At 35.2% G+C, this 18,188-nt stretch overlaps 1 protein-coding gene across 3 annotated transcripts; it reads right to left on the bottom strand.

The window, feature by feature from the left end:
* Positions 1–1,100: 1,100 nt before the first annotated feature.
* Positions 1,101–15,824, bottom strand: usp38 (ubiquitin specific peptidase 38). Of its 3 annotated transcripts, none has more exons than XM_048196634.1 (11): positions 15,648–15,824; positions 10,317–11,051; positions 9,121–9,256; positions 8,659–8,788; positions 8,193–8,294; positions 7,751–7,909; positions 6,921–7,114; positions 6,596–6,689; positions 6,360–6,466; positions 3,771–5,055; positions 1,101–1,905 (listed from the first exon to the last, which is right to left on the bottom strand). In XM_048196634.1, the coding sequence occupies exons 2-11, from the start codon at positions 10,996–10,998 to the stop codon at positions 1,744–1,746; spliced, it is 3,051 nt and encodes a 1,016-aa protein (XP_048052591.1). In that variant the 5' UTR covers positions 10,999–11,051; positions 15,648–15,824; the 3' UTR covers positions 1,101–1,743. The 3 variants fall into 3 exon arrangements, with proteins under 3 accessions (XP_048052591.1, XP_048052592.1, XP_048052593.1); XM_048196635.1 differs by having other exon boundaries at positions 10,317–11,045; XM_048196636.1 differs by lacking the exon at positions 15,648–15,824 and adding an exon at positions 11,563–11,585.
* Positions 15,825–18,188: the final 2,364 nt, after the last annotated feature.

Here is an 18,188-nt window from a genome sequence, read left to right as displayed (position 1 = left end):
AAAAAAATACCTTCTGTGGAAGTCTCGGGACCAAAAAACGTTCGTCCAATCATCCAATTTGGTCCAAATGCAATGATACAATGTCCTACCTGCCTGTCAACATGTACTTGCATGCCAAGATTATGCTGTGTTCATGCTATAACTACTGTAATTGTGCATTTCTATGGCAACCCTATTTACACCAAAATTAATCTGCAGGAGTCAGGTGGTACAAGTCAGAGCTCTTTAAGTTGCTTACGTTCATTATAATTTTAATGTTATTTGCTTTTAAACATGAGGTAATTTATCACCATCTCTCGTGACGCTTTGAAGGTGCTGCTCTGGCTGTGCACGTTCATGTGTTTTGAAGGAGGCGTGGCTTTAGAGAGCGCTCTGAAGAGAGGGTGGGATCTTATGCTTTTAAACCCTATGTTTATTCAGTTACTAATACTCCAGGACTATGCCGTACTGATTTAACTGGGCTTTGTTGTCAAGAATGGAGCATTTTGTAAAGGTTCACCAAAAGACAGGAGTGCAGTGGTTCATACTGAGGACACTGGGAGTTTGGGGGTGGACTTATGGATTGATAGCCACAAGGTGCCTAAAGGTTTCATGCTTTGATAGTAAAAACAGACCTCAGCTTGATTAAACCGTCTTAGAATATGTGTGTTGAGCAACATATTCAAAAGAATAACACATGATTAATTGTTGCTTTGGTGCCCTGTGTAAACCAGTAGTATCATTGACATATTTGAAATTAGATTTTAATTTTAAAGTTTCTTTTATGTTAATACTTAAACTATAAAGTGTTACTTAGTTTTAGTTATTTTAGTACTTCAACTTGAACATGAGAAATATTGCCTTGGCAACTAGTTGAAATAAATTTAAGTTATTTATATTTTATTTCAGTTAATGTTTATCTTATTTCAAGCAATGACATTTTTAATGTTTTTTTTAACGCTGTTGTAATGCTGAGATTTCTTCATGCTGAAACTGCTTTTTTTTTACATCCTCGGTTAGAGATGTACAATCTTCTTAAATGTTGGAACCAGTAAATGACAGTAAATGTGAGTGATAAAATTAACCATGTGTGTATTTTAGATAATACAATTAAGACAATGTTCAATGATGAGTCTTTACTATAGAGCAAAAACATAATCATTACATATTAACACTGTACAGCAAGAGCAAGGTGTTTTTTTTGAATACTCAGTCCAATAAATCTGTAAAATCTGAAGTATTGAAAGGCACATAAAATTCTCAAAAAAGCTTAAACATTTAAAAAGTTAAATCAAAAAGTATTCCCTGAATGAATAAAATAACTTAATTATAATTAAATAATTGACAAAACAGTTATAACTGTAATCCTCAAACCAGAAGCTGAAAAACTTCCAATTAAAATATTCATGCAAGTAGTTCACTGTATATTATGGTCCAAAAATATTTGCTTTAATTTTTAAAACCATTCTCTGCCTAATGATTTCATTTTAGAATATGAAACGATTAATATTCCAGGATGAGACCAAAATTATTACTGTATTCTGTACAAATTTATTGCATGCCCATTTCTGACCTATACTGAAAAGTGCTTCATTTAACTTCAAATGAACAAGTCGATGTAAAGGAAAAAAGCATGCAAACCAGAAAAATTAAGACATGTTCTGAGATGGCACATTTATCCAGACTGTGGGCAATTAGGACAATTAGAACTGGTGTTGTCAGTGGGACTGTCCAGTGCTCTGAGGGTATGTCTGTGACCCTTCCTTAGAAGACGAGTCTGCTGATAGTATTGAAGCCCCCTCCCCCACCCCCACCCGAGGGTCCACAGCTGCCAGGCGGCTCGTTGTCATCAGAACCATTGGGTCGGAATGAACAAGAAGTAGAGGTTGCTTGGAGAGCCCGAGCTCTGGCATTCAGCTCCTGCTCCTGGAGGGAAAGGAACAAAGGGTTAACTCCATACTCTAATGATAAATAAGAGTGTCCAAAAGCAAGGAAAATGTTTCATATGATTTTGAAAAAAAATGTAATTATTGATTCATTATCTGAAGTGATTTATTCACTTTGACACACAGTCATGATGGTATTCAGAAGTCCTCTTTATAATATATTCATTTGTTTTTCTCTTCAATGTTTCTGGAATAAATTAATATAACTCTACAAAACAAATTGGCATTATGCCATTTTCAGTTTTTAGGAAAAAAAAATGTTGAGGTCAGTAAGAATTTTTGAAAAGGATACTTTTTTCAGCAAGGATGCATACGCACTTTTATTACAAAAATTCTATTTCAAAGAAATGCTGTTTATTTGAACTGTCTATTAATCAAACAATCCTGAAAAAAGTTATATTAAGCAAAAATATTAAACAGCACAACCGTTTCCAACTGTGATTATAATAAGACCTTTTCCTTGAGCACCAAATCAGCATATCAGAATGAATTCTGAAAGATCATGTGACACTGAAGACTGGAGTAATGATGCTGAAAATTCAGCTTTGCCATCACAGGAATGCATTGCATTTTAAAATATATTAAAATAGAAAACATATATAAATATTGTAATATTTTTTTCAAAATGTTAGTATTTTACTGTATTTTTATTTTATGTATTTTACTTTACTAATACTACGGAAGAGGAATAATAAAAAATAAAACCATCTCGAGATTAAAGTTGTTAAATTTCGAGAAAAAAGTCTAAATAAAATGTTGAGAATAAACTCATTAAATTACGAGAAAAAACTCGTTAAATTTCGAGAAAAAAGTCGAGATAAAATGTTGACAATAAACTCACAATAACATTAATAAACTTAATGAGTTTATTCTCAACATTTTATCTCAACTTTTTTCTCGAAATTTAACAAGTTTTTTCTCGTAATTTAACGTCTTTTTTCTCGTAATTTAACAAGTTTATTCTCAACATTTTATCTTGACTTTTTTCTCGAAATTTAACGAGTTTTTTCTCGTAATTGAATGACTTTATTCTCAACATTTCATGTCGACTTTTTTCTCGAAATTTAACAACTTTAATCTCGAGATGGTTTTATTTTTTTTTTTATTATTGCTTGGCCCTAATCCTCTTCTGTATAATACACACATATACATATATACACACATTATATTATATTATACATATATACACACATTATATTATATTATATTATATTATATATATATATATATATATATATATATATATATATATATATATATATATATATATATATATATATATATATATATATATATATATATATTTGTTCAAATAAATTCAGCCTTGATGAAAATAACACATCTTTTAAAAATATTTACTGACCCCAAACATTTGAATGGTAGTGTATATACAGTCAAACCAAAGATTATTCAGACATTTTTTATATATTTTGACTAGTGGGTGCAGAACACTATAGTTCATTTATGTAAATGAGGATAGCAAAATAAAGTAAATTGTGACTGTGATTATACCCAAAAATTATTACCAGTAAAATTGATAAAAATTTGGAACCAAAAATTCTTCAGACACTTTGACCTGACCATGTTTTGCTTAAGTGTTATCTGGCATAATTAAGATGAATTTTTTTGACACAGTTTAACCTTGAGATCTTGTCATTTTTTTCATTTTTTATTACCATTTTTTTTTTAAACTTTAATGAATAAACTGCATTAATGAATGAAATGTTCAAGGTGTCTGAATAAATTCTGGTTTGACTGTATGTAAATCAAATGATAGTGAGGGCCTGTTTGATCATTTCTGGCCTATATTCCAAAAGCAACATAGATAATGTACAATATTCTCACCTGTAGGAAGAGTTTGTTGTCTTTGGTAATGGCATCCATCAGCTCTTTCTGCAAGGGTGGCTCTCCACTCAGTTTTGAGCCATTTACGACTGGCCCTGAATTGCTTGGATGTCCACTGACCTCTTGTTTCCTATAGATCAGGACATAGGCTGTGTCCTTAGGGAAGCGACTGGTGACGTTCTGCAATGATTGAAAGTTTGTAAAAGTCACTCGGCTGTCATTAAACAAGAACCAGTCTGTTGACTTTTGGTCAGGGCACCCCATGTCCTCTTGTGTGGTTGTCGAGTTCTCTGATAGGCTGGAGCTTTCCAGGTTTTTAGGACATGGGTTAGCTACAAGACCATCAGCGCTACTCACATTCCTTCCATACGAGTAGTAGTGACCACTCTCGGAGGACATACCAGAATGCATTACAACAGAACTCAAAACATACGGCACTGACAGCATTTCCAAATTGTTTTTCTTGCTTTTTGTTCTGCTTTCTGTCATCCCCTCCTCTTTCTGAGAAGGCTTGAGCTTTTTAGCTAGATTCTCGCCACTCTCAGGGGAGTCAGATGAGGAAGATGCAGCTGCAGTTGAGGAAGATGATGAAGCAGAGCTACCGTGTTGGCGTAGAGGCAGGCACATGTGCAGCGGAATGCCCACGTTGTCCAGGATCTTGCGACGCACGTGGCAGGTGGCATCGTACGAGAAGCGCAGCAGAGTCAGAATGAGGTACTCAGGTGCCGCCACCACCCGCATGACCTTCTCGGCCCTCTGCAGGGAGGCGCAGCGTTCACAGAAATAGCAGTTCTCATTCTCCAGGATTTCTGGAGCCAGGAAATAGTCCACTAAATCGGTCACAGACAGCGTGGGCTCCACCATGGGCATCTCCATCTTGGCTCCTGTACCTTCTTTTACTGAGCCTTCTGAGGATTCGCTGCCTCCATTCACCGCCCCTTGGCAGGGTCCCACCGAAGAGGAGCTTTTGTGCTCATCAGTGGGACCATGTGGCTGTGACATCGAGGGGCAGAAGGCAAGAGAGAGGTCTGTAAAAGGCTCCTCTTTTTCTGACAGGCTGTGACACTGCAGGCAACGGATGGCTGTAGAGAGTCTACCACCAAACATACGCTCCACTAGAGTGCGACCATCTCCTTCGGCTGCTACTACAGGATCTGGGTGTGATGGCACATCAGCGACTGGCTGACTTACAGCATTGTGAAGAGTTTCAGCAGAAGTGCTTGCAGGTTCAGGTTTTTGGCTGGTCACCTGAAGGGCTGAGAGAGTCTTCTCTTCTTCATGCAACCTTAATATTACACAGGAAGATGAAACAAAACTTTATGGAGACTACGAAATACATGAACTCCCCCTGCTGATGTAAATAAGGAAACACATTGTTATCATTATCAATAGATTTTTAGAGTTGTCAATTAATTGAAATACTCGTTCATGATAAATCTCATTATTTGTAGTTAACAGACTAACTGCTTCAAAACCTTTTAAGAAAAGTCATATTTATATGACAACATACACAATATAACAAAACAATATGCATAAATGTTGTTTCAGTGACATTTAGCCCTATTCGGACAGCAGTGTTTCTCATGGAGATGTCTGTAAAAATAAATCACCATGGCTTCTCAGAAATAAAACTCAATTATTTATGGTGGAAAAGCAAGTTCTTAACAATCTTAACAACTAGAAAGGTGCTTCTCTGCATTCTTGTTGCAGCCCTAGTAAAGGGCACATTTCAGAAGTTTACATTATTTTGTTTAATTCTTTCTTTCAGTAATTCAGTAATAAGAGTCCATACTTAAAATGCAAGCACATTACTGTGAAGCACAACAGAACGGTGTTTTCCAGTGGTCAAAAAAGACTTTTGGACTGATCCCTTCTTGTAAACTAAGATGTGGATTCAGACAGTGTCTGGGAATTTTTTATGCAGGTGGTGGGAGAAAAACACAGACATTCTGGATGTCAATAAATTCACAAATTTGCTGCTATAAATGTAAAAATTACCTTACGTCCCCATGAGACAAATAACTGTCAATTACAATTACTGTCAGACAACTTTGCCCAGACTTTATGGACTTATACATGTACAGCTGGTTTTGCAGCTGACCTGCTGTCCTCTGACATTCTTCTCATTAAGGTTTGAACAAATTAATGTGTGTTTTACTAGTTGTTCACTTGTTCATTTATACTTCATACTTCAATGCTAACTAAACACTTTACAAAGACTTTGAATATACTTTTGTTAAACATCCCATATAGGTTTTTAATAAATAAGATTTTCGTTACAGGGGACATTTTTTCAATAATTCCTGATAAACAGGAAGCAGTAATGAACACTGATGGGCTCTTGCAAAAATCCAGAATGTTTTGGTCATTCTACAAAAATCATATAACAGAATAAATCTTTAATGTCAAATTCAATGAATGTGTTAAACAGCCCTTTCTTTGTTTTGAAAAAGTTTCAAAATCAGCTCAGTTCTGTGTTAAGTATTGGCATTTAAACAAAACTGTATGCCTAAACATAAAATTTGCAGGAATAGCTGTATCTTTCTTTTAGTTATGGGAAAGGATCCTGTTGCTATTTTCTGAGTTTACCTGTCCAAAAGAAAGCGCAAATACTCTGAGCAGTCTTGCTGGGATCCGGCTGTAAACCATGGGGGCCGAGAAACCTCCAAAAAACTCCTTGGCGAATATGCTGCTCTCTGGTGGGCATATAAAATGATAAATAGTCACTAGCAGGTACTCTTACTCTCATTTAAGAAACAGAAAGCACACCTACCCAGCAGTGCTGAGTGCTGCAACATTCTGAAACAAACAGAGAGAAAACAAACCTGTGTGTGGGCCAGGAAGGCAAACAGAAGCTGGAGTTTTTTCATGAGGCTGTTGCTGCCATTCAAATGCAGAGACATAACATGTCGCCTGAAACTTTTAAGGAGAGACTGTTAGCGCTGAGAAATATCTTGCATTTAAAACAAAAAAAATATTATAAATATTTAAATGCTTGAGAGTCATTTTATTATACATTATAACATTGTGTTTACATGCAATCATTATGTAGTGGTTATAGCATAGGGAAAAAGTTAATTACAGTTGGATTAATTACAGTAGAACAGTTGATTCAGAGATCAGATAATATGCAATAGATTTTAAACTTACTCTGTAGCCATAAATAAAATTTGGATGATGCTGTTCATGTAGCATGTGTTGCCCAGATTTACAAGTCCCGTCTTCCCCGTTTCTGATTTGCCAGTGATCTTGAGCAGGCCTGAGGCAAATGAATTTGACTGAGAGGTCCAGGCACTTTGGTTCAGGACAAATTTGATCTTCTCCTCACTAGGTTTAGACAGGTCCTACAGCAGAACCAGAGGTGGATATATATAGATGAAGCATAGAAATACAGTACTGCTCAAAAGTTTGCATTCAGTAAGCTTTTTTTTTTTTTTTAAGAAATTAATACATTTATTCAGAAAGGATGCATTTAATTGATCAAAAGTAACAGTAAAGACAGTATTAATGTTACAAAAGATTTCTATTTTAAATACGTGCTATTCTTTCAAACTTTCTATTAATTAAAGAATCCTAAAAAATATTAAGCAGCACAACTGTTTTAATCAAATCTAATTAATTTAAAAATCAGCATATTACAATGATTTCTGAAGGATGATGAGACACTGAACAGGAGCCTTTACAGGAATAAATTACATTTTAAAATATATTAAAATAGAAAAAAGTTATTTTAAATTGTAATCATATTTCACAATATTATGTTTTTATTGTATTTTTCATCAAATAAATGCAGCCTTGGTGAGAATAAGAAATTTTCAAATGTTCAAAAACCTTACAGAACCAAACAGTATAAAATTAGTTATTACACACAAACACAAAATGTTAAATAATTGCAGTGATACATATAGCATGTCCTTTGTTTTACATACTTAAGTTAATTCATAAGTGATTAAACCAAAGATTCCCCATCTATATCTTACTTTAATGGATTCAAGAATGCTGTCATAGAGGTCTGGGAAGCCAGAATATTGGTACATCATGCAGTGGATGAGTTCTGCGAACTGCAGCAGGAAGGTTTTACTGTTGGGAAGGCCATCACTCTTCAAAGACTTCACAAGCGGGACTATATGAGGGACCACCTGGTATAAATGACAGGGGTAACAAAATTCATATCACATTGAAAAGCACTACAAATATTTAAAATGTTCTAATTAATTTGATACAATATTAACAGAAAATAAAATAAGAGATTTATTAATACATAATATAATAACCATATTCTTGAAGAATAAAAGTAATCTATGAATGTTTAATTAGGCTTTGAGCCCTTATAAATGGTTTCTCTCTTTTTAGCACATAGAATTTTTGAGGTGGAAAAAGTGAAGCAATGTTTTGGTGAGTTCTAGTTTATGGTGGCCTTACTAAGTGGAAGGCTTCAGGAGAGTGCTGGAAACTAAGCAGCATGTGTGAAAGAACCACCAGCGCTCCCTGTCTCACAATGGGATACCAGAGACGATTAAAGACCTGCAAACAAACAAACACACATTCATACACATAAACACACCAAAATTCTTAGGTATCAAAGAAAAAAAATGGTTAATGTCCTCAAACAATCATTTAGTCATTAGTCATTTAGCAGACGCTTTTCTCCAAAGCGACTTACAAATGAGAACAGTAGAAAACAATCAAATCAACATGAGCGCAACAGTATGCAAGTGCCGTGTCAAGTCCCAGTTATTCCAGCAAAGGGCTTGTAGCAAGAAAAAGTGCTATTCTGATCTAATCAATCTCCTTTTTGGAGATTGTAATTTGGCAGGTACTCTAATGCAGGTGGTGCTCTTTAAATATGCGACTTTGAAAGCTCTTTTAGAAGTAAATACACACAAACCTGTTCAATTTTGAGAAGAGTGACATCTATGAGAATGGTGAACTTTTGAACAGCAGCAAGTCCCTTCAATAAAGCAATGACCCAGGTGTCCACATGATTGGCTAGAGGCCAGGACAACCAGTCAATCATCCTAAAAAAAAAAAAAAGACAGAGCGAAAACAGGGTCAGGACAGGCAACATAAAAACCTTACATAACAGTAACAGCACCACAGAAAAGAAAATGGCAAAATTCTGACCTCAACATACAACAACAAAACAACCACTACTCATTTAAAATCTGTTAAGCCGTTACAGACACTACACTCTTTCCAAATGACTTGCATAAATGCAATTACCACATGCTCAAAGTGCAAAAGTAGTAGAGAAAACAACATGATGACAGTTGGATAAAGGGCTTAGTCTTTTAAACGGACACAAAAGCACTATTCACAAGCTTTACACAGCACACACACAGAGTCTGACCTGCAGAGCGCTTGTGTCATACTGGCATCTTTAACATTCTGGTCAGTTGTGAGGCTTTTGATAAGGACTGTGATCATTTGCAGAGGGATGTGCTGGACCAGGCTTGCTAGAGCAATGGAAGGTTCAAATGAAGGATCTGAAATGATAAACACATTGTGCAGTGATATGAGGGAGCATTGAATATGATTTCATATTTTGATGCATATAACATATTTGGGATTTTTTAAAGGGTTGTATCATATATTTATTTATTTTTCACTAAGATCCACTTAGGTTTCTAAATCTTTTGCACCAAAAATAGTTTTTCAAGGCCATTTTACTCCCTCTCTGACCATTAGAACTGAATGTCTTATTTTGCATCCGTGCACTCCTTTTTGACATCGTTTCAAAATGCATACCAACAAACTATAACATATTTCAGAACAACTAAATTTATAAAAAAAAAAAAAAAAAAGTTTATTTCCTGCAAGCAAATGCATGCATAGTGTGATTCAGATTTACCAGTGTTGTGAAAAATTAATATTCTGTACTTCAACAGTTTGATGTGCCACAGAGCCATCTCTTCTTCTTATTATATTTAGACTCATATTTCTTAAGAAGATTATCTATGGTTTGACTGATGTCTACTTAACTAAAAGTAACCCCTGAGATTTAATATTTCGATAATTTACAAAGACATTCACATGTTCATGGTTCTCTGATGATGATTAATGGTCACATGATATGCAGCTAAACAAAATATTGAATCTTTTTTTTTTTAAGTGTATTTGGATTGTTTTTATATTAAAATCTTAATTGTTTTACTTATTTTAAAAAAGCCACTTTAGGAAACCCTGAATTAGATGGAGAAAAAAAAAAAAAAAAAAAAATCAACATTTTAACTTGACACATCTAATATCCTTACAAAGATTATTTCACCCAAAAATTAAAATTCTGTCATCATGTACTCACCTGTATCTATATGTCTATTATTATGGCGCTTTCGCATACTCTTTAAAGCTACATCTCCATTCATTCTAATTTCATGTAAAAGAGCTATCAATTTTTCTCGTTTTATTTTCTACTAAAGAAAAAAAAAACATCATACAAGGTTGAAACGACATGAGAGTGAGAACATACTAACAGAATTTTCATTTTTGGGTGAACTATTCCCTTAACTTAATATATCATCATGAGAGGAATCAGAGCTTATTGACCTGTGGATGAGATGATGGCAAACACCTCCTGCAGTGACGGTAGCAGCGTGGCCGGCTCAGCCTTCCAGATGCCCTGCAGCAATGCACTCACCCTGGTCACTTGGCTCACATACTCCCGCAACTCCCGCTCATCAGTGGCAGGACAGTGAAAGTAAGCAAAGGTGCGCACAAGCTGCTGACAGAAAAGAACTCCTGCCTTCTCTCGTGGGACGCACTGAGGGAAGTCCGTCAGTATGGTGGCCAGCTTGGCACAGGTTGCTGGTTCTGGCCGTTCACAGATGATGCGTAGGACCTCCGTCTGTAGGAGCGGTGCCAACTCCAACACAGCCGGGCAGCTGATGAGCAGTCGGAGAGAACCGTGAAGGAAGTCCAAGATGGCAGGGTCTCTGCGGTCTAAAGAGCCGTAGCCCTGCTGAAGGAGACCAAGCACATACTCCTTACTGAAGAAGCGGGCAAACTCATCGCGATGGTAGCGTGCGTATGCTTCTTGCACTTGGAGTCCAACCTGTCGCTGAAAAGCATCCTCACCCTGGAGGATAAAGCGGGTGGTGAGGTGGTACAAGGCCTGGCACTGCTCCTCTGTCACCTCCTTTTCTGCAGCCTCCATCACTTTTTTCACAATAGCCCGTTTGACAGTCAAAGGATGGGAGGAGCTCACCAGTGCCTCCAAAATCTTATCCATGGTTGGACTGTATTGCACCACAGGAAAGGTGAGGAAAGCCAAAGGAGCTGTAACTTAGATGAGAGAATGGTTTTACCCAAGAGAGTATGCTGTTATTTTCAGTGCAATTCCTGATTTTCTCAAATTAAAGATCCTTGTGTAGTAATTTTTTCCAATAATAACAATAATATTAAAAAAAAAATAGATCCAATTCTTAGTAGAACTCGATCTATTTACCTGCCTGTACACTAAAAAAAAGAACTGTTGGTTTAACTTAAAAAAGCAAGTTACCTGGTTGCCTTCAAATTTTGAGTTTATTGAAAATAAAAATTTGAGTAAATACAATGAAGGCAATTGATTTAATCAACAGAAACGTATTTGATATTTGAACCGCATTAATTATCCAAGTTGATTTGACAAAAGAAAAAATGTTGTGATATAAGTTTTTGGAATAATAAATTCAGTAACATCAGATGAAAAAAAAAAATAAAATAAAATAAAAAAATAAAAAAAATGTCTTGACCAAAAAAGTTATTTAAAGGGATAGTTCACCCAAAAATGAAAATTTGATGTTTATCTGCTTACCCCCAGCGCATCCAAGATGTAGGTGTCTTTGTTTCTTCAGTAGAACACAATTGATTATTTTTAACTCCAACCGCTGCCGTCTGTCAGTGGTATAATGCAAGTCAGCGGGAACTTGGACTATAAGAGTAAATAAAACACGACAGACAAATCCAAATTAAACCCTGTGGCTCGTGACGACAACGGCAGTGATGTCTCGCTCTCATTGAAGTATATGCGCGAGACATCACTGCCGCTGTCAGAGCGCGATCAGACCAAACGAATCAAGTGATGAATGCAGTTGGACATAGTGGTGTATTAGAGGTAAAAAATTATATAAATACTGTTCGTTTTCTCACACAAACCGATCGTTTCGTGTCTTAAGACATCAATGTGTCGTCACGAGCCGGAGGGTTTAATTTGGATTTGTCTGTCATGTTTTATTTACTCTTATAATCCAAGTTCCCACTGACTTGCATTATACCACTGACAGACGGCAGCGGTTGCAGTTAGAAATCATCATTTGTGTTCTACTGAAGAAACAAAGACACCTACATCTTGGATGCTCTGGGGGTAAGCAGATAAACATCAAATTTTCATTTTTGGGTGAACTATCCCTTTAAGTTTCTTTTTAAATTATTCAAAATGGTTACACAGTAAACTATAAACTTGCCAAGTATAATGACAGTAGTATTTCACTCAATTGCTCCTTTTGTCACCACTTTGAAGAAACAATTACCCACTTCTTGTGGAATTGTGTTTATTGCAGCATATTTTGTAAAGACATTTGTTTTTTGAGACACATCTCATAATGTTTATAATTATTTTAATGCTATTCCTTGCAAAATTTTAAAATTGTAAATTTTATAAATGTAAAGAAAAACATTCTTTTTTATTCTCAAGAAAGATGTGATATATATTTGAAAATATATTTGAATTTTTTAAAGAACTAAAATAAAATTTAAATTGCTTGTAATATCTTTTATGGTGCAATATCTATAATATAATACACATTAGTTCATTTAAGAATTTGATGTATTCTAACTCTCTTAGAAAATTGTCTTTATGCTTGTTTATGCAATGTTACTCACTGTAGGCTATATTACTCACTGTAGGCTATATTACTCACTGTTACTCACTGTAGGCTATATTACTCACTGTAGGCTGTATTACTCACTATTACTCATTGTAGGCTATATTACTCACTGTTACTCACTGTAGGCTATATTACTCACTGTAGGCTATATTACTCACTGTAGGCTGTATTACTCACTATTACTCACTGTAGGCTATATTACTCACTGTTACTCACTGTAGGCTATATTACTCACTGTTACTCACTGTAGGATATATTACTCACTGTAGGCTGTATTACTCACTATTACTCACTGTAGGCTATATTACTCACTGTTACTCACTGTAGGCTATATTACTCACTATTACTCAATGTAGGCTATATTACTCACTGTTACTCACTGTAGGCTATATTACTCACTGTTACTCACTGTAGGATATATTACTCACTGTAGGCTGTATTACTCACTATTACTCACTGTAGGCTATATTACTCACTGTAGGCTGTATTACTCACTATTACTCACTGTAGGCTATATTACTCACTATTACTCACTGTAGGCTGTATTACTCACTATTACTCATTGTAGGCTATATTACTCACTGTTACTCACTGTAGGCTATATTACTCACTGTAGGCTATATTACTCACTGTAGGCTGTATTACTCACTATTACTCACTGTAGGCTATATTACTCACTGTTACTCACTGTAGGATATATTACTCACTATTACTCACTGTAGGCTATATTACTCACTGTAGGCTATATTACTCACTGTAGGCTGTATTACTCACTATTACTCACTGTAGGCTATATTACTCACTGTTACTCACTGTAGGATATATTACTCACTATTACTCACTGTAGGATATATTACTCACTGTAGGCTGTATTACTCACTATTACTCACTGTAGGCTATATTACTCACTGTAGGCTGTATTACTCACTATTACTCACTGTAGGCTATATTACTCACTGTAGGCTATATTACTCACTGTTACTCACTGTAGGCTATATTACTCACTGTAGGCTATATTACTCACTGTTACTCACTGTAGGCTATATTACTCACTGTTAATCACTGTAGGCTATATTACTCACTGTAGGCTATATTACTCACTGTAGGCTATATTACTCACTATTACTCACTGTAGGCTATATTACTCACTGTAGGCTATATTACTCACTGTTACTCACTGTAGGCTATATTACTCACTGTTACTCACTGTAGGCTATATTACTCACTGTAGGCTGTATTACTCACTATTACTCACTGTAGGCTATATTACTCACTGTAGGCTATATTACTCACTGTTACTCACTGTAGGCTATATTACTCACTGTTACTCACTGTAGGCTATATTACTCACTGTAGGCTGTATTACTCACTATTACTCACTGTAGGCTATATTACTCACTATTACTCATTGTAGGCTATATTACTCACTGTAGGCTATATTAATCACTGTTACTCACTGTAGGCTATATTACTCACTATTACTCACTGTAGGCTATATTACTCACTGTAGGCTATATTACTCACTGTAGGCTATATTACTCACTGTAGGCTATATTAATCACTGTAGGCTATATTAATCACTGTTACTCACTGTAGGCTATATTACTCACTGTAGGCTATATTAATCACTGTTACTCACTGTAGGCTATATTACTCACTACTCGCAAATAAACAAGCATACAACCATGTAGTTCTGTTGTCAATTAAGTCATTAATTAAAATCATTAAAATAACCAAAAAGGCGATTAAAACTGTGCATGCATGTAGTAGGCCTATTTGATACATGTCTCCGAAGTAAAATATTCTGCTATGTGAGATCACAATATAAGGCACAAGCTGATATGTAATTTTTTAATGCATAAATAAATGTGAGAATTGTGCATTTGTACTAGAGGATGCCAATTTTGCGTTCATTTATAAAGTACAAACAAAAATGTATCATATTTAAATGCATAAAATAATTAATTTTACATTCTGGCATTTATTTATGTGCTGTTGACTTCCGCTTCCACATCTTGCAAATGGGAATTCAAAAGAGAACACATTTTTTCCTTTTTCCTAATGTTGCAATGATTTATTTTGACAATGTAGAAAGTTAAACATTTGGTGTTTACTTTTTTGGTTAGTTTTTGAAACAGACAAACTCAGAATTGTTGAACAGTTCATTTATTATACATAAATTCAATGAAGGTTAAATAATCTTTGAACTAGTTATCTGCATGTCTAATTATTATTTTTATTTTCTTAAATAGTCAAATTCACTCAGCCTTCCATGATCTAATTCACTAACTAAATTACAAATTAAGAACAACCTAACTGTGTTCAGTTGTGTTGTAGGCACAGTCCAGTAGGCTACATTATAGTCAGACTAATTTTTTTTCTTAAAATAATGAAGATTTCTGTGCCACCCTAGATTGGTTGCTGGCCCCTGCCTGGCCACCCCTATGAAAAAATCCTGACTGAAGGATGTTTAAATTAAAGCAGTGTGTCTATAGCACTCCTAAAAATGACAAATCCGCTTACATGATGGAAAACTTGCTAATAATATATCATTTTTCTTAGCTATGTAAACAATGTCTTTCTAAAAAAAAAAAAAAAAAAAAAAGAACTATTACAAATGTGTATTTATCGTGTTATTCACCTAGACAGAGTATTCTAGAAAAAACAGCACCGTAAGCTCTCGACAAACATCACAAGTGTTTCTCTGAAGCTGTCATTAAAGATAAAGCTACCTGCTAACTATTCTGCTAGCTAGCTTTGCTAATACAAAGAGTAGCAATGAATTAAAACATCTAGTAGCACAAAACAATAAAAAAATGGAAAAGAAAAAACAGCACCCACCGTTTATAGGTTAAATATTTCATTTCTTTCTATCGACAATATCACCAGCTAAGTGGCTAACTCAGAAATCGAAACAAAGCAGATACACACAAATGCCACAGCACTGACTTGGCAAAAACAAATATTACTTTCCTGTCCTTACTCAAAGACGAAAACAACCACCGACACTCACCAGATTATGTCATTCCGAAAATGTCTTGGTGAAGAAATGGAAATAAATCACAATAGAGGATGAAATCTATATATTTTCAGCAGATTAATGTTGTGAGCTGTTTGGTTCACTGCGACCTCTTTCAATCAGCTGTTGAAACACACACGTCATCTGAATGCGCGCGACTGATGTCAGGACCCACATTAGGAGCCGCGTACTAGTAAACCACTCTCACTATTTCTGCCATAGAAACTGATGTGGTAAAAGTAATACGAGTAGTGTAGGCCACTATTATGCGTTTCCGAATTCAGCAATAAACTCTTATTTCTTTCTGACAGAATAAACTGTCACTATGTTCTGTTAGCTTAATCTACAGCTCTTCTTTTCAAATGGACTTCTTCAGTCCTTCCATTTTTTAAAAAAGAATATTCTTATATTGAGTATTATAGTACATTCATTAATCAATTACTGTTATAACTATGAATAATCATTAAAATTAATTATAGGCCTACAAATAAATTCAATAAACTGAAAAGAATACATTTAATAATTAGTTATGACTTTTCTTAAAGTCAAAGATGGCTTACTAACACATATCTTATTTTTGCCTTATTTTTTAGAGTAAGGGTGTACATTGACAGATTTGCTGGCATCTCTGGCACTAAAGTTATTATGAATCCCCCATGCACCCAAAAAAGAAAAAAAAAACCGTTTATTGTGTCCAAATTACTGTACTTTCAGAGTATGTATAGCCTACCTGAATTTGATAAAAAAAAACATTCTCGACCATTGATGAAGTATTAATGTATTAATCATTAATGCAAATATCTAATCAGCAAATTACATGGCAGCAACTCAATGCATGTAGACATGGTTAAGCTGAGGTTCAAACTGAGCATCAGAATGAAGAAGAAAGGTGATAAACAGGTCTCATTGCTGATCAGCTGGGATTTTCATACACAATGATCTCTATGGTTTACAGAGAATGGTCTGTAAAAAAGAAAAAATATCCAGTGAGCGGAGGATCTGTGGGTGAAAATGCCTTGGTGATGCCAGAGGTCAGAGGAGAATGGTCAGACTGATTTGAGCTGATATAGGCAACAATAACTGAGGTCTGCAGAAGAGCATTTTTTTTTTAAATTTTATTTATTTACAATAGTCTGATATTCTAGGTCATTAACAAATATGTCTTTTATAATTAGCCAAATTGTTGAAAACCATAAGCTGGACATCAACTTTTTGACAGAAATGTGGCTTGACAGCTTTTAGAACTACGTAGATTCTCATCCCCAGTTCAAAATGAGCATTTATTGAAACTAAGCAGCAAAGATGACTTATTAACTTTCTTACATGACACGGATAAATGCATCAACACATGACCATTTTTGGCACATTCTCTGCTTTGTAAAATACTTATTATATAATAAAATAATATTTATAATACACCTTATAAATGCCTTCCTCTTCACATTTCTGCTATGTTTGACTTTGCATCCTCCCCATTCATCCACTAAACAAATATATGCCCATTTAAATAATGTTTCCATTACTTTCATTATTCAAAACATGCATCTTAAAGGGTTAGTTCACCCAAAAATGAAAATTATGTCATTAATGACTCACCCTCATGTCGTTCCAAACCCGTAAGACCTCCTTTCATCTTCGGAACACAGTTTAAGATATTTTAGATTTAGTCCGAGAGCTTTCTGTCCCTGCATTGAAAATGTATATACGGTATACTGTCCATGTCCAGAAAGGTAATAAAAACATCATCAAAGTAGTCCATGTGACATCAGTGGGTTAGTTAGAATTTTTTGTAGCATCAAAAATACATTTTGGTCCAAAAATAACAAAAACTACAACTTTATTCAGCATTGTCTTCTCTTGTTGTCAATCCGCGTTCACGACTCCGAAGTGACGCTGCTTGTGACAGCGGTTGCTGCTGTGTAGGAGCTTCTTCCATCGCTCTTAGTTCTTCGTCCGTGTATTCGGGTTCAAATAAATATGGCTGAGCAAAAAAATGCAAGTCTTCCTCTGTGTCGAAATCCTTAGACATGTTTGCGAAGGTTGTTTTGTTTACAGCGTGCGTCTCCCCAAGACTGAAAACGAAGCTCGGGCGCACCAGATAACACGTCAGCAGCGCCTTACGTCAGCAGCGTCACTGCGGAGCAGTGAACGCGGATTGACAACAGACCCGGAAGAGAAGACAATGCTGAATAAAGTCCAAAAAATAACCCACTGATGTCACATGGACTACTTTGATGATGTTTTTATTACCTTTCTGGACATGGACAGTCTACCGTACATACATTTTCAATGGAGGGACAGAAAGCTCTCGGACTAAATCTAAAATATCTTAAACTGTGTTCCGACGATGAACGGAGGTCTTACGGGTTTGGAATGACATGAGGGTGAGTCATTAATGACATAATTTTCATTTTTGGGTGAACTAACCCTTTAAGTAATAAAGTCTCAGTTTCTTCAACCATTTTTTTTATGCACACAGAATATAAATGCTCAAATATTCATTGCCCAGCACTGACAAATGACAGAATTAAAAAA

This window comes from Megalobrama amblycephala, linkage group LG7, assembly GCF_018812025.1.
Source record: "Megalobrama amblycephala isolate DHTTF-2021 linkage group LG7, ASM1881202v1, whole genome shotgun sequence".
Lineage (NCBI taxonomy): Eukaryota > Metazoa > Chordata > Actinopteri > Cypriniformes > Xenocyprididae > Megalobrama > Megalobrama amblycephala.
Note: the sequence above shows the minus strand (reverse complement) of the source record. Positions and strands in the feature narration are given on the sequence as shown.

Coding starts and splice junctions, on each gene's coding strand:
- usp38 (XM_048196634.1), bottom strand. CDS start 10,998: ATGGATAAGATTTTGGAGGCACTGGTGAGCTCCTCCCATCCTTTGACT. Junction 5,056..6,359: donor TTGCGCTTTCTTTTGGACAG/GTAAACTCAGAA, acceptor TGTAATATTAAG/GTTGCATGAAGAAGAGAAGA. Junction 1,906..3,770: donor ACAACAAACTCTTCCTACAG/GTGAGAATATTG, acceptor CTTTCCCTCCAG/GAGCAGGAGCTGAATGCCAG.